Source organism: Meriones unguiculatus, chromosome 8 (genome assembly GCF_030254825.1).
Source record: "Meriones unguiculatus strain TT.TT164.6M chromosome 8, Bangor_MerUng_6.1, whole genome shotgun sequence".
In the NCBI taxonomy this organism is placed as follows: domain Eukaryota; kingdom Metazoa; phylum Chordata; class Mammalia; order Rodentia; family Muridae; genus Meriones; species Meriones unguiculatus.
In genome coordinates this window covers 123439510-123453577 of record NC_083356.1, presented here as the reverse complement: position 1 = coordinate 123453577, position 14068 = coordinate 123439510, and the positions used below count along the sequence as shown (strand labels likewise).

General features: G+C 37.8%; 1 protein-coding gene across 1 annotated transcript in view; it reads left to right on the top strand.

Moving 5' to 3' along the window:
- The first annotated feature begins 456 nt into the window (after positions 1–456).
- LOC110547798 (uncharacterized) overlaps positions 457–14068 on the top strand; it is a 51051-nt gene continuing 37439 nt past the window's right edge. The window contains exons 1-5 of the mRNA XM_021635603.2: positions 457–504; positions 7422–7518; positions 8099–8169; positions 11538–11634; positions 12754–12842. Coding sequence (XP_021491278.2) covers positions 457–504; positions 7422–7518; positions 8099–8169; positions 11538–11634; positions 12754–12842 — 402 coding nt within the window. The remainder of the gene's footprint in view (positions 505–7421; positions 7519–8098; positions 8170–11537; positions 11635–12753; positions 12843–14068) is intronic.

Here is a 14068-nt window from a genome sequence, read left to right as displayed (position 1 = left end):
CAGACTGGTCACTAAGTACCTGGCCCAGATGATGTCACAGACCTCAGGTACTGACACAGGATGTTGTCAGGACCCAAGGGAAGGCCAGCCTAACTGCCTTCACAACACAATTGGAATGTGTTTTCAGAACACATTGGGTTTTCAGAAACTACATTTTTACAAAAACAATGTTTGTTTCAGTACATCTGAATTTGGACAACTATTCTAGGAAATGCCAGCATGGATTACAAAATGTTATCTATATTGTACTATAGTATAATAAATATATCATATATATTTCAAAAGGAATTTTCTACTCAGGTCGAGGTAATATTTTTCAGATTGATGTTTCTGTGATGAACTCATGACCTGTGAAATAAAGATGGGCCATTACACTGTCCCTGATAACCTTACAGCTATTAATGAACTGGAATGTTCACATCTAAACACAGCTTCAGCAAAGGCAACTGAAATAACATGTCGGCCAAGGAGTATGTGGTCACAGTCACCAAGGAAGCAAGTAGCGTAAGATATGTAGAATAGTTCCCATGTGTCCGTTCCTCAGTCTTTGCTCCCTCAAATCTGAGGCAGGACCTCTGCACCCTACAGCTCACACTGCGGGGGAAACTCTGCTTCTTAGGAATTCCTGCTGGCTAATTATTCCAGGGTGTCGCTTTCCCCAGGTTTGTAAATAGCTGTTGGGGAGGTGGATATCATCCAGCATGCCCATATTTCCAGACGCTTGCACTTTTGTTCTCTCTGCTCTCCACAAGCTATCCCTTTAGTTTCAGCATTGTAAACCAGAACATGCAATGTCTGTGTTTAAGGATTGGTTGTTAGATCCTCAGACTGCCCTGTAAGCCTCCAGTAGCTCCTTCTACTAGAGAAAGGAGAACATCCTTACACAGGACAGAACCCGTGAGACAGGAAGCTGGGCACGTTCGGTGAGGTTTAGCGCACTGTGAGTGTACACCTGCTCACGAGTGTCACCTAATTTCACAGGCTTTGCCAGCTGAGGAGCAGGGCGTTTCAGCGTTCCAGGTTTGCACACTGATGCACTTAGAAACACTTTGTTTTACGCCAGCAATTTGATTGCTGAGTATTTCTGGAAACATTTCTAAATTCAAGCCAATATCATCTTCCTTTCATCATTGTCTCATATTTTACCCTCTGACATATGTATATTGTGCTAACATTTTTCTTCGACCACGTTACATCGATTACAGTACAGCAATTTAAACTACTAATCTCTAAATATTTACAAATTGTTTCTAATCCTTTAACAACTTGAATTTGTTGTGACTCTTAGACTCAGATTGTTCATCTGTCTTATGTTTTCTGTTTGTTTTTGTAATCTCGGGCTGATACTGACTCTCCTGTCTAATTCAAATGTTTGAAAATAATCCTTTGCTCCATCTGTGTCTAGTGTGTGTGTGTGTGTGTGTGTGTGTGTGTGTGTGTATGTTGTCCTCCCATTTCCACCCTTATGCACCAAACCTCACTGTTGTGCCTTGCTCCAGACTTACCTGATAGAAATCCATCCCTGAATCCTCTTATTGACTGGATAGCACTTAGTGGGATTTCAATAAATAATTGCTAAGTGACACATGGCTTTTTGAATACTAAAATGGCTTAAAAGCCTCTGCATCTAATCAGTTAGCTACACTGTGAAATAATTAGTTAAAATATTAATGTTCAAAAAAAGAGCCTGATAAAGGACTCCAAAAAGAGATGGCCATACTCCTAGAAAAGCATAGCCAACAATGGCGACCTCCCATGGCTGTCAGAGTCTTCCCAAGGGAAACAAGAAACAAAATGAACAACATAAGTGCCATGAACAAAGTTGTTTTGGTTCTGTTGGTGCTCACGTATGTTGAGCAAAAGTAAGTCTCATTGAGGTTGTACATGGTGAGTGTGAATACTCCAGCTGTGTTTTAAAATTTGTTTCTGAGTATTTCTTCTTTTGTGCTGAGTTTATTAATTTTTAGGTGAACACATGAAATGCTTCAATCCTCTGAACTTGGTGCATTTTCATATCTGTCCCAAGGGATATATTTAACTTTTATACGGTCAAAAGTATCTCATGAAATGCTAAAGCTTCAACTAAAGACTTAAAGTACTTGAAAGTGTTCTTTGAGAAAATAAATCTTAATTTTTTTTAAATTAATTTTTATTTTTTATATTAATTATAGTTTATTCACTTTGTATCCCAGCTGTATTCCCATCCCTCCTCCCCTCCCAATCTCAACCTCCCTTCCTCATATCCTCCTATGCCCCCTCCTTAACTTTTTTCTAAACTTTTGTGTTTATGTAAGACTTTGACAATATGATTCATTGCATTATAGTTAAAATTAATTAAATAACTTTATTTCTCATCAGTTACAAACAAAGAAGTGACATCAACAGAAGAGCCTAGGAGGAGCAATAAGAATGAAAAAGTTCCATCTTTGGTATATAAAAGTTAAATCAAACATGTTCATCTAATACTGTTTTATTTTGAAACTAGAAATAATAAGACAATAAAATTACTTGTACAATTTTCCTATAAAATAATTGCTCACAATTATTTAATTTTAGAAGTGTTTTTATCTTGGTAATTGGTTAATACTGTTTTGTATCAATTATATTGATAATTATATTGATATTTTTCCATTTGGAGATTTAATATCACACTATATATTTTAATTAACATTTCTGTGTTGGCCGCAAGATATTGTTGATCTCTGACCATCAACATTCAAAGTGAGAAACATATTTTTACTAATATTTGTGGCCATGATGATAGGCTTCTGAGTCTTCCTATATGGTTAATAAATAGCCCATTAATGCTGCATTAAATTCTTTGGGTGTAGATGAGAGTTTAACAGGTATGATGATGTGATTTTAATTTGATAAACTACAAATGAATTTTGGCATAGATGGGCATATTCTTTGTGTGTTGTATCTTCTAATTTTTATACTAGTAGCAAATAATTTTAAATGTATCTTTTGCCATATTTTTGACAATGGCTCTTATGTCTATAGCAGCCTTCATGTTGGCTTTCATTGTCAGTGGCCATATGTAGACAAAAGTTAGACTGCAATTAGGTAGCATGCCTAAAATTTTCTCTTCAAAAAATGTGAACTCTGATGAAGTGTTTCCCTTATTTTGCCATCTCACTGCTTTGCAATATGAAACTCTGATCTTCCCAGGAAAAAGGAAGATATTCAACTCAATTTCAATTTTTCACAGATTGTCTCTGCACTTCCTTCAACAAAAGAGAATCTAGGTCATGAAGCAGACACTATGGATCAAAGTAGAGAAGATGATTCAAGTCTAGAAATGAATGGTAAAATCTTTATTTTTTGTGTGTAACTCTTTGAAAAAATAGTCGCATAAATCAATACAATACAACTGGATAACAATATTTGTGTATTTCTGTCATACAGAAGAATGAATGGCTCAAAGATTATATCTAATCCATGTTCTGTAAACAGGAAATGGAACATACCAATAAAGCAATCAAATCATTCACTAAGTTGCAAGGTTGCAGTATGGGAAGAACAGTAAGGCACCACAAAGTATAGGCTAGACAGGGGAGTGAAAGCTGAGAATAATGATCAAGGAAGGAAAAAACAAACAAAACAGGGGACTGTTTTTGAGTGTGTTTGACTCAATGAATAGTGAAATTCTTTAGAGTGCTATAAAACACAGAAGAGCTTCCAGTCTGTAACATTGTCAAGAAATAGATGCATGTGTTTCCCATCATCTTCTCTTCTTTGTTTTTGGGGAGATATTAAGCCTTATAATATCTTATCCTGTTGCCTGATGTTTGATTTTCTTGTGGTATATAGACACCTGGGTGATTAGTCATGTATGACCATTAATCAATATCCGTCAAGGAGTAAGTCTCAGGAGAATATCATATAGGTCAAAATAAAGGAACTGGGAAAAAGAAAGCCACAGCGGAAGTTGAGAGGTCAAGTACAACACGCCCTCTTCTGGTAGGCACGCACACACGTAGGCAAAATGCTGTATAAATTATAAATAAATAAATCTTTTAAAAGAAGAGCAAAAATAAGTCTTTTTTGACTTTGCATATGAATTCTATTTGTTATTAAGCAGTTGCGTAATTATAAATATGTAATTATTAGATATAAGCATTCTATTGGGAAGGCATAAGAAATCAATGTAATATGCCCAGAAAATGTCAAATCATCTCGCCTATTTGTTTCAACACTGCATGCACACACAACACCCACGTTCTACCAATGTGCCTTATATCATCAGCCCTCCTCCTCATCAGGAGCAGCTTCCTACATCCAAGAAGGAGAGATTTGAAATACGTTACCTAGTCGTGTTACAGCCATATAGGAAAGTGTGAGACACAGAAAACTAAACTTTGCATTTTGTGAAGCTCGACATTACTGTTTTATTTCTTACCTCATTTAATGCAATTTTGTGAGCAACGATTGGAAATGGCCTTCCAGGGTCCAGCATGCTATACATTCATTTGTTTAGTAACAATTCAATGTGTGCTAAAACTGGGAATTGACGCCTTTCTGTCCTGAATACTTCTATAAGCAGTACTTAACTTCAAGCCTGCATCTTGTTTTTATTTTTGTCATAAATAAACTCACCCTTAAAAATTGTGCAGATAATGTTCCCATTTCTTCTTCTACCACACATTAGGTCTATTATGTATAGCCATGGACAATTTTTCATATCAATCTCTAGGTACATGCTTTATTATTTCTCTCAGAGGCAAAGTGTTTTTGATCACGTTCATCCTCCTCTCCCTACTCTTCCCAGATCCACCTCTTTTTTTTCCCTACCCACCCAGCTTTGTGAGTTTTTTAAACCTATCAAGACCAATTGATGCTGCCCAATCATGCTTGAATATGTGACTTTCCATTGAACCATGGTTACCCTATCACGATACGTCAGTGAATGTTATTTAAATGCATCCGTTTATCAGCAGAACCAGAAAAAGAAGTGACATCAAGAGAGGAACTGAGAAAGTGTGATGACCATGAAAAAGTTCAGTCACTGGTATGTTAAATATTTCACTTACGGGTTCTCATTTTATCCTATTTTGTTTCGCTAAATACACTCAGAAATGTCTGTTTTCATTTGAAATCTTTAGCATGTTAGGAAGTTTATATTACTGGGGTTTAGGCAACTTTCAGCAAGATATTTGGTACTAGAATGAAGATCCTATTCAGTTCTAAATAAAGATTGTGCGATTATCCTAAAACTGTAAGTAGCTAAAACTTTTCATTTAATTATTAAATCGTGACTATTTGTTTTGTGCATCTATTGTTTGTGTAGTGATTTCATTTTCATCATCATCGTTATTATTATTTACAATTTCTTCACTTTGTATCCTGGCTGTAGCCCCTTTCCTCATCTCCTCCCGGTCTCACCCTTCCGCCGCCTTCCCCCTCTATGTTCCTCCCCTCATCCACTGACAGGAGAGGTCCTCTTCCTTTACTGTCTGACCTTAGCCAATATTTTCATTTTTTTTTTTCAATGCAGTTTATTCAGGAACCTTGAACAATCATCTGACCCCGGGGAAAGCCAGCCCACAGCTTAAATAGCCTCTGGGTAGCCAACCCAGGCGTGCCACGTGGGCAATGCAGATAGGTCCACATACATGGAAGCAAGCCAGATCCTCAGCCTTAGCCAAATGTGGAATTGTTCATGACAGAGAGCACTCACCATCGGGAAGGTGGAAGGCGGAAACCAGCTCCATCTTTAAGGCATAGCATTCCGCAGCTCTCTACAGTTCCCCCTTTTTGTTTTAGACACATCAGGCAAGAGTAGAGGTCTGATCTCTGATATTAGAAATAAATTGGGACTTTGTACCGATGTTCATTTAGGTGTCATCCACCCAAAGAGCATCAGACCCGTCCGATACCTTTTTCTCAGAGGCGGGACATGGGGCATCAACCCGCATGCAATCAGACATGCTCTTCTCTGGGTCGAAAGCTGCTGACCCTGAGTGCAGTGCTTAGCCTCGCATCCTGAGCGTATCATTTTAGCTTTTTATGGTATCCAACCATGCTTGGGGAGAATGTCCTGCTTCAATGGCTGTAAAGGCCTGAATGATCATGGCTGCATCACACTGTTGTGAGACTCTAATCTTGCATATATACCACAGGCAAACCAAGGAGACCAACACCAGAAGGCCTGCTGTAATTGATGAAAAATTTAAAAAAAAAAAAGGGAAAAAATAATTTAAGAACCTTAAATGACTTTCAAAATTGGAGGAAAACATGGAGTTAGTCAATTGGCATGGAGCACGTCTCGCCCCTGGGGGCAATGGTCTCCTGAACCTACTCAGACCTCGGACACCACCACTGCTAGTTCTAGAACTGACACAGGATGTTCCAACGAGGGGTTAAGGCTTCTCATAATATTTCCTATAAGCCCACACCTGTTTGTCTATATCCCCCATTTTTATTCGTTATTAGCCAGATAGAGCCAAGTAATTGTGGTAATGATACTTGCTTTTTTGCCCAATGCTGGAATGCTAGTAAATGTAGGTATGCCCTGGTTACTCGCATGCCTCACTGGGTGCCTGTGCCCATTGATGCCCCTCACGCTATGACTCTCTTCAGACAGAAAAGGGATCTTGGAACTACAGCCACCATTGTTACTACCATCTCATTGGCGGCTGTTGGAGCTACCACCAGGGCATTAGCCATGAGTCATACTGGGCAGACTGCTCAGACCCTGAATAATCATTTAGCCAATGTAGCTCATGCCTTAGTTGTACATAAAGGAATTAATGCTCAACTAAAAGGAAGCTTGATGGTGGTCAATCAGAGGATTGACCTCTTGCAGGAGCAAATTGATACCCTATGGCAAATCACTCAACCTGGCTGTCAATGAAAGTATGCTGAACTTTGTGTCACTAGCATACAACATGAGAATTTTTCCTGTGCTGCAAATCTGTCTAAACAATTGTCGAGCTATATTTTAGGTAATTGGACTGGAGAATTCGATACTACGATGGAGCAGCTGAGAGTGGCCATTGTCACAGTAAATTCTACCAGAGTGGACGCAGGACTAGCCACAGGATTATCAACATGGATTGCTGCAGCCATGAATCATCTGAAGGAATGGGCGGGCATGGGAGCAATATTTTCATTTTTAAGTTATAAACATAAATAATCTTCAGTGTTTCTTTACCAGTTGGCATGTGCTGGCAATCCCTGTTTTATGGAAATGTTTCTTCTGTCTTTAGACTTGAGACTTTATTTTGATAAACTACAAATGAATTTTGGCATAGATGGGCATATTGTTTGTGTGTTGTATCTTCTAATTTTTATGCTATGTCATAGGATCCAGTGCTTCCATTATGAACCAAGCTTGCTGCTCTTGAAATGAAGAACTCAAATATTCTTAGAACTTGTCAAGATATTTTTACCACTTATTTTTATTTAAATTTTAACAGATTGTCTCTGAGCATCTTCCAAAGAAGCATGATGTGAGTAATTTAGCTGTGATTATGGATAAAAGAAGACAAAATAAGACCATCACAGAAACGGAAGGTAAGAGCTCTATTTTAAAAAATACCCATTGAAGTCATATTTATGTAAATCACCAGAACCAATACATTTCAGTAGACAAAGATGTTTACTTGCAGTAATTCATAGTAGAATTGACATTACATCCTCAACAGGTACCCGTACAGACTTGCCATAATCTCAGACAGACACACACGTATAAACATAAATAAAAATAGAGTTCATATATATGAAGTAAAAAATAAATGTTTAAATAATTGGGGAAAAAGTAGAAATACTATCACACCATAACTGAATTTAATTGTTTTTCTTCCTATTCGTGAAGTCATTCCACATTGTCTCCATATAACTTATACTATTGTAATTATTTCCATTCTAGTTGCATGTCATCCCAATATAAGACTTCTGAAAACTAGTGGCAAATAAAATTGTCTTGTTAAAAATTAAATCTTCAACTAAAGATTAAATATAATTGAACTATGATTTATAAAAATAAAAATGCAGCGCTTATAACTAGCTTTAATTATTTCTATTTCAGTAAAAGACATTCATCTTATCTGTCATTTAGTTATAATTTATTTTACTTACTTTTATTTGTCCACAGATCCATGCGAAGAAGAGACGTCAACAGAAGATGAAAGGAAGTATGATAGTCATGAAAGCGTTCAGTCATTGGTATGTAACAATTTAAATTGAAGGTTTTAATGTAGTTTTAACAAGATGTTCTATGCAAATAAAATCACTTATCAGATAATTGTAGAACGATTGATCATATTTTAATAGTTAGTGTTAAAATATTTTAGCTCATTATTACTCATAAATACTTTTAGAGTCTGCATGCATTCGGGGCTAAACATCATCTGTCCCTTTCTTGTCAAATTTCCCCCTGAAAATTGCTTGAGGCCCTAGTGTATAAACTGAATAACTCTGAGCAACAGTTAATACGTAAATATTTTAAATTTTAATGTCTCATCTTGGGCGCGTGGAGTGTGGATGAAGAGAGAGGGAGACAGAGGTACGGCGAGGGAGAGAGAAGAGAGAAAAGCAATGTGTGGCCGGTGCACATGCATGCGGAGGTTAAAGGTCAATGTCTGCATCCTTATTCTTTCACTCCACAATGTGTTCATTGAGACAAGGTCTCCCACCGCACTTAACCTCGTCGCTGTCTACCGTGCTCCCAGAACTCAAAAGTGGAAGCATACTACCATGCTTGGCTTGATTGTGTGGGTGCTGACTCAAGCCCTTGTTTTTATTTTTGTTTGTTTGTTTGTTTGTTTGTTTAGAAAAACATATAGTGGTGTATGCCACCGAATGCTATATTCTAACTCTGCTTGAGAAATTCCCGAGGGTGATAAACTATTTTGACATTGAATAAGCTTCTTCTATTGCATATCCGTTCTATGACAGAAGTTCCACGCTAAGTATTCCAAGCAAGAGCCTTTGACATGGAGACAAGACAGAAAAGCCAGTCAGCTGAAAACCCTTATAACTCACAATGCATGCTCAATATAAAGAAAACACGGGGTATTAGGACAAAGAACGTCAGTGTAGTTTGTGGCTTCTCTTATTGGGAAGCGGCAACAGAGTTCTGTGATTAGAGCAGATGGACGTGCAAGATTTAAGCTGTGCATTAATGAATCAGAGCATGTCCACCACACCAATGTCTACGATGATGACATGTTGAGCTTAGGGAAACAGAGGGTCATGGTATTTGGCTTCTTGCACTCTGGAGAGACCAGGAAACAGGGCATGGGAATAATCTTGTCACAGACACTTTTATACATGCAAACGATATGTGAAAAATGGCAAATTAAGGCCTGGATCATTACAGCACTTAATAAAAAAAATAAGCATTTATATGTTGTTACAGAACTTCAAAAATAGCAAACCATAGCAAGTTCTGTGATACATTTAATATTTTCACGCTATCATTTTAATAAAACCTAATGCATATTTAATTTAACACTTGGTCGCTTTGTTCAAATATATATATATGTGTGTGTGTGTGTGTGTGTGTACGTGTGTGTGTCTGTGTGTGTGTGTGTGTGTGTGTGTGTGTGTGTGTGTTGAGACAAGGTTTCTCTGTGTAGTCTTGGCTGTCCTGGACTTGGTTTGTAGACCAGACTGGCCTCCAACTCACAGAGATCTGCCTGCTACTGCCTCCTGAGCACTGGGATCAAAGGTGTGTGGCACCGTGCCTGGCTTCTTACTATAATATTTACCTATGATATTTAGCACTGTTATGTATGGAGTGTGTGTAACAGAGATGTACGCATGCCCACAATATGCATTTGTGTGCGCGCCCACTGCATGCAGCCTGGATAAACAGCATGGCAGAGGAGGGCTGAGGAGTCCTGCATCGTCAGCCCTGCTACTCCCTTGATGCAGTGTCTCTCACTGAAGGTGGACATGAATGCATCGTCAGCAAACCCAACCAGCCTCTCTGCCACACACACACACACACACACACACACACACACACACACGAGCAATCTGATTCATGCGCAGGAATGCATGACCACACTGGGTTTTTGTTTTGTTTTGTTTTATTTGTTTGTTTGTTTGTTTACAGGGGCTTCCCAGGCTCCTCAAGAATTTATCCCCACTTTATCCACGGGGGGGGGGGCAAAAACTTATGTGACCTTTTCTTTATTCTCAAAGTGGCATATTATTTTTATTAAACATATATTATTCTCCCTTACAACAACTTCATTCATTGAAATTCCCCTAAATGGTTGTTACTGTATCACAGTCAATCCCACTACATTGCATATAAGAACTTATTTAATATGTTGCCTTTTTGAAAGATTCATTGATTGATTGATTGATTGATTATTTATTTATTCATTTATTATAAGCATGTATACAGTATTCCGGGGTGTATGCCTTCACAACAGAAGAGGACACAACATGGCTGTGAGCCGCCATGTGGTTGCTGGGAATTGCAGGACCTCTGGAGGAGTTATCTGAGTTATCTCCCCAGCCCAATATGTTGCTAAAAAAAAAAAAAGTCTTCTTTTGACACACTTTCTTCTTTTTACATCCTCCTACCCCCTCTTCTTCAGTGATTCTTGAACCCCAAGGGATTATTTGGTGTTTCACTTAGGGCCCACAGCTGTACCATTACTGAAACTCTCGTCTGTCATGGGTTTCTGTATTAACCATTGTCTACTGAATCAAGATGTTTCTTCAGTGAGGACTCAGCGTAACACTTCTGTAGGTGTATAAGCATGAATATTTAGAAAGCAGTTTGAAAATATGGCCACTGAGCAAGTCAGTGGTAGTAGATTTCCCACTAAGACATTTTATCTCTCTAGCCATGAACTCTTGACCAGGCTTACAGATCAGACATGAGAATCTTGCTATAGAGTGAGCTAAATCCAATCAGAAAGCAGTTGGCTGCCTCCATGACAAACATGACATTATCGGCAGTTAACAACCAGAAAGGCGTGTCATTTGCTTCAGTGCTGTGGCTTAGGATGTATTTGTTTATATATACTGAGCCGTTGCCTCAGTAAGTAACTGAGCACATACACTCAGGCAAGTAACTAATTAAAATAAGCCGGTCACACAGAAGAAAGAAGAGCAGCATGACAGCATGATGGGAGTAAGGGTTTCAGCAGGAAAGGAAGGGAGTGAGGAAGAGCATGAGAGAGGAGAATGGGTGGTAAAAAAGACATTTGTTCATTAATATGTGAAACTATCAAAGGAATTAAAGATTTCAAAGCTTTTAATATGTATATATACACCTATATTTTCCTGAGAAAAACAATGTTAAATTTTATATTCAAAACTATTGTTGACACGTGCTATCTCTGAGTATGTTTCCACCATCTTTTTGAGCTTGGTTTATGTAGTAATCTACAGCTACATGAAAAAAATGTTGGTCATGATTTAGACAGCCTTATGAGGCATTCTACTTAATAGTTTTAATATAATTACCCCTGATTTTCCAATGTTTTGCTTTGAAATAGGAAAGTAAGCTGTCTTTTCAGTAATGCATGAGGGATCCTTATTAAAATCTTTCTTGACTCTGATTTCAGCAGACCATCTCTGAGCCTACTGCACAGGAGGATGATGTACACTTACCTAAGCCTGCGGCTCAGAGAAGAGAAAACGGGTCAAATGGACTAATGAAAGGTCAGAAATCTAGTTCAAAACAATTTGGTGGTGTAATTACCTAGGTCACAAGCCCCGGTATATACCATGAGCCAATGAAAAATTGTATAACATATGCAGAGAGTTCAAATAGAACTCAAATTGTAATAAGTTAGATATCAAGTTCATCACAGGCTGCAAATGGAACTGCCACCTTAAATCAATTTTAGAATACTCAGACATCTGAGAAGTACTGAGCTCTAACAAAGAGTGGTGTGAACTGATAAATGAATAAGAAATGCATAAAGTATGAATACTAGAGAAATGAAGCAGAAATTCATGATCCTGGGTGTGAAAATAGTACAAAAAGTTTGCCCCTCACCCACAGTCCAGGAACGAAAGAAGTTGGCATGCAACACTCGTTTAAATTTCAAGTACCAGAGTGACAATTAAAAGAAAAATGAATTGTAAAAAACTCAAAAGAGATGCTTGTTCTAGCAGAATAAAATTGCCACAACCAGTGATGACTTTCCACCATGTATGAGTCTCAAGGGGAGGAAAGAGGTTTGATGAAACACAGACAAAGCGGGTGGAAGGGACGTCATATTTATTCATAAATGGAGGAGGGAGAGGAAGACTATTTTTGATGAATAAAATGCAGGTTGTTTAAGCATCAGTGCTGAGCTAGAAAGCGGTGACTGTTTCTGTTGTACGTAAAACGTTGTCTCTGAAGGTTTGTTCATCAATACCATTCTGTTTCTGAACACGATACAGTGTAGTGTCTGTCCAAGTAAAATACTGATACGTGAGGTAATTTCCAATAACTTTCAATAAGCATGTAGCCAAGAAAGGGAGGGGAGTGATAGTCAAGTAATGATTAGACTTAATCAATTTCTTTTGAAAATAAAATTTTGATTTATAATTTTTATATGTATTTGTTTGTTCATTCATTTATTGTGTATTTTTCAGGGGGGTAACAGGGGTACATGAATGCAACTTAAGGAGTCAGTTCTCTCCTTCCACCGTATTGGTGGTCCTGGGTATCACACCCGGACCATCGCTATTGGCAGCAAGTACCTTTACCTGCTGAGCCATCTTGCCCTTCTATGCTGCTATACAGATTGTCGTTTTATTTAACTTTTCTTTGTTCTTTGTTTTAAGTGTTTGGATTTTTAGCAGAACCAAACTTCTATGTGCCATCCAGGGAAGAACAGAACAAGGATGATGGCAGTGACACCAGTCCGCCGCTGGTGAGTAAATTTTTACACTAAAGTTCTCATTTAATGTAATTGTTTAATAATGTAGCATAACACCTTATAGTTCACTGTAGAATCTATAATGTTTAATATTTAATTTGAAAATGCTGAAATATATAAAAATTAAAATATTCATAAAAGTTTTACCTTTGAAGTGAGAGGACTTTTTTTGAATCTTTGCATCCCATGTATATGCCTCCTTACATAATAAAGAAATAGTGACAGCGTTGTGTTTATGGGTCAGGTAATAATTTTTATCAGGACAAATTTTCTTGGTTCCTACTGACGTTCAGTCTCTGCCAGGTCAAAAGTGTAGTTTTTCCTTCTTGACAGTGACTAATGTCAATATTCACACTATAGGAAAGTAGTGAGTTATAAGGTCACCTCTGCTACCTAAGATAAGAAAATGACAGAAGGGACAGGTGATGTTTTGATATACAGAGAGTGGCTTTCTAATATAGTATATTCCAATGTAGAAACAGGAATTTTTATTTGATGGTTGTGGTCTGCTAACTGGAGTAAATGTTAAAATATACTGGATTGGACTCATATTGGTACAAATACTGTCATAGCATATGATTTGAATTACAATGAAGTAATTTTATTTTCTTTGAGGCTGAGTTGATTTTGATCCCAAAATAGTTTAAAACTTGCCTACTCTCCATTTACAGAACTTTGGATAAGTGGCTTAAATTCACTGTAAATGCTCACTACTTAAGATATTGTCTAGTAATTTTTTACAAGACAAGTTTTCGTATACTATTAAAGCCATTTAATTTGATTTTGGTAAATTTCTTTTTTTAGCTTTTATTAATTACACTTTATTCACTTTGTATTCCCCCATTAACTCCTCACTCATTCCCTCCTAATCTCACATTCCCTCCCCCTTCTTCACGCATGCTCCTCCCCAAGACCACTGATAGGATAGGTCCCCCTCTCCTTCCTTCTGATCCTAGTCTATCAGATCACATCAGGAGTGGCTGCATTGTCATCTTCTGTGGCCTGGTAAGGCTGCTCCCCCCTCAGGGGGAGGTGATCAAAGAGCCAGCCACTGAGTTCATGTCACAGGCAGTCCCTGTCCCCACTACTATGGAACCCACTTGGACACTGAACTGCCATGGGCTACATCTGTGCAGGGGTTCTAGGTTATCTCCATGCATAGTATATGAAGGCTTGTCTTGTAAAAAATTACTAGACAATATCTTAAGTAGTGAGCATTT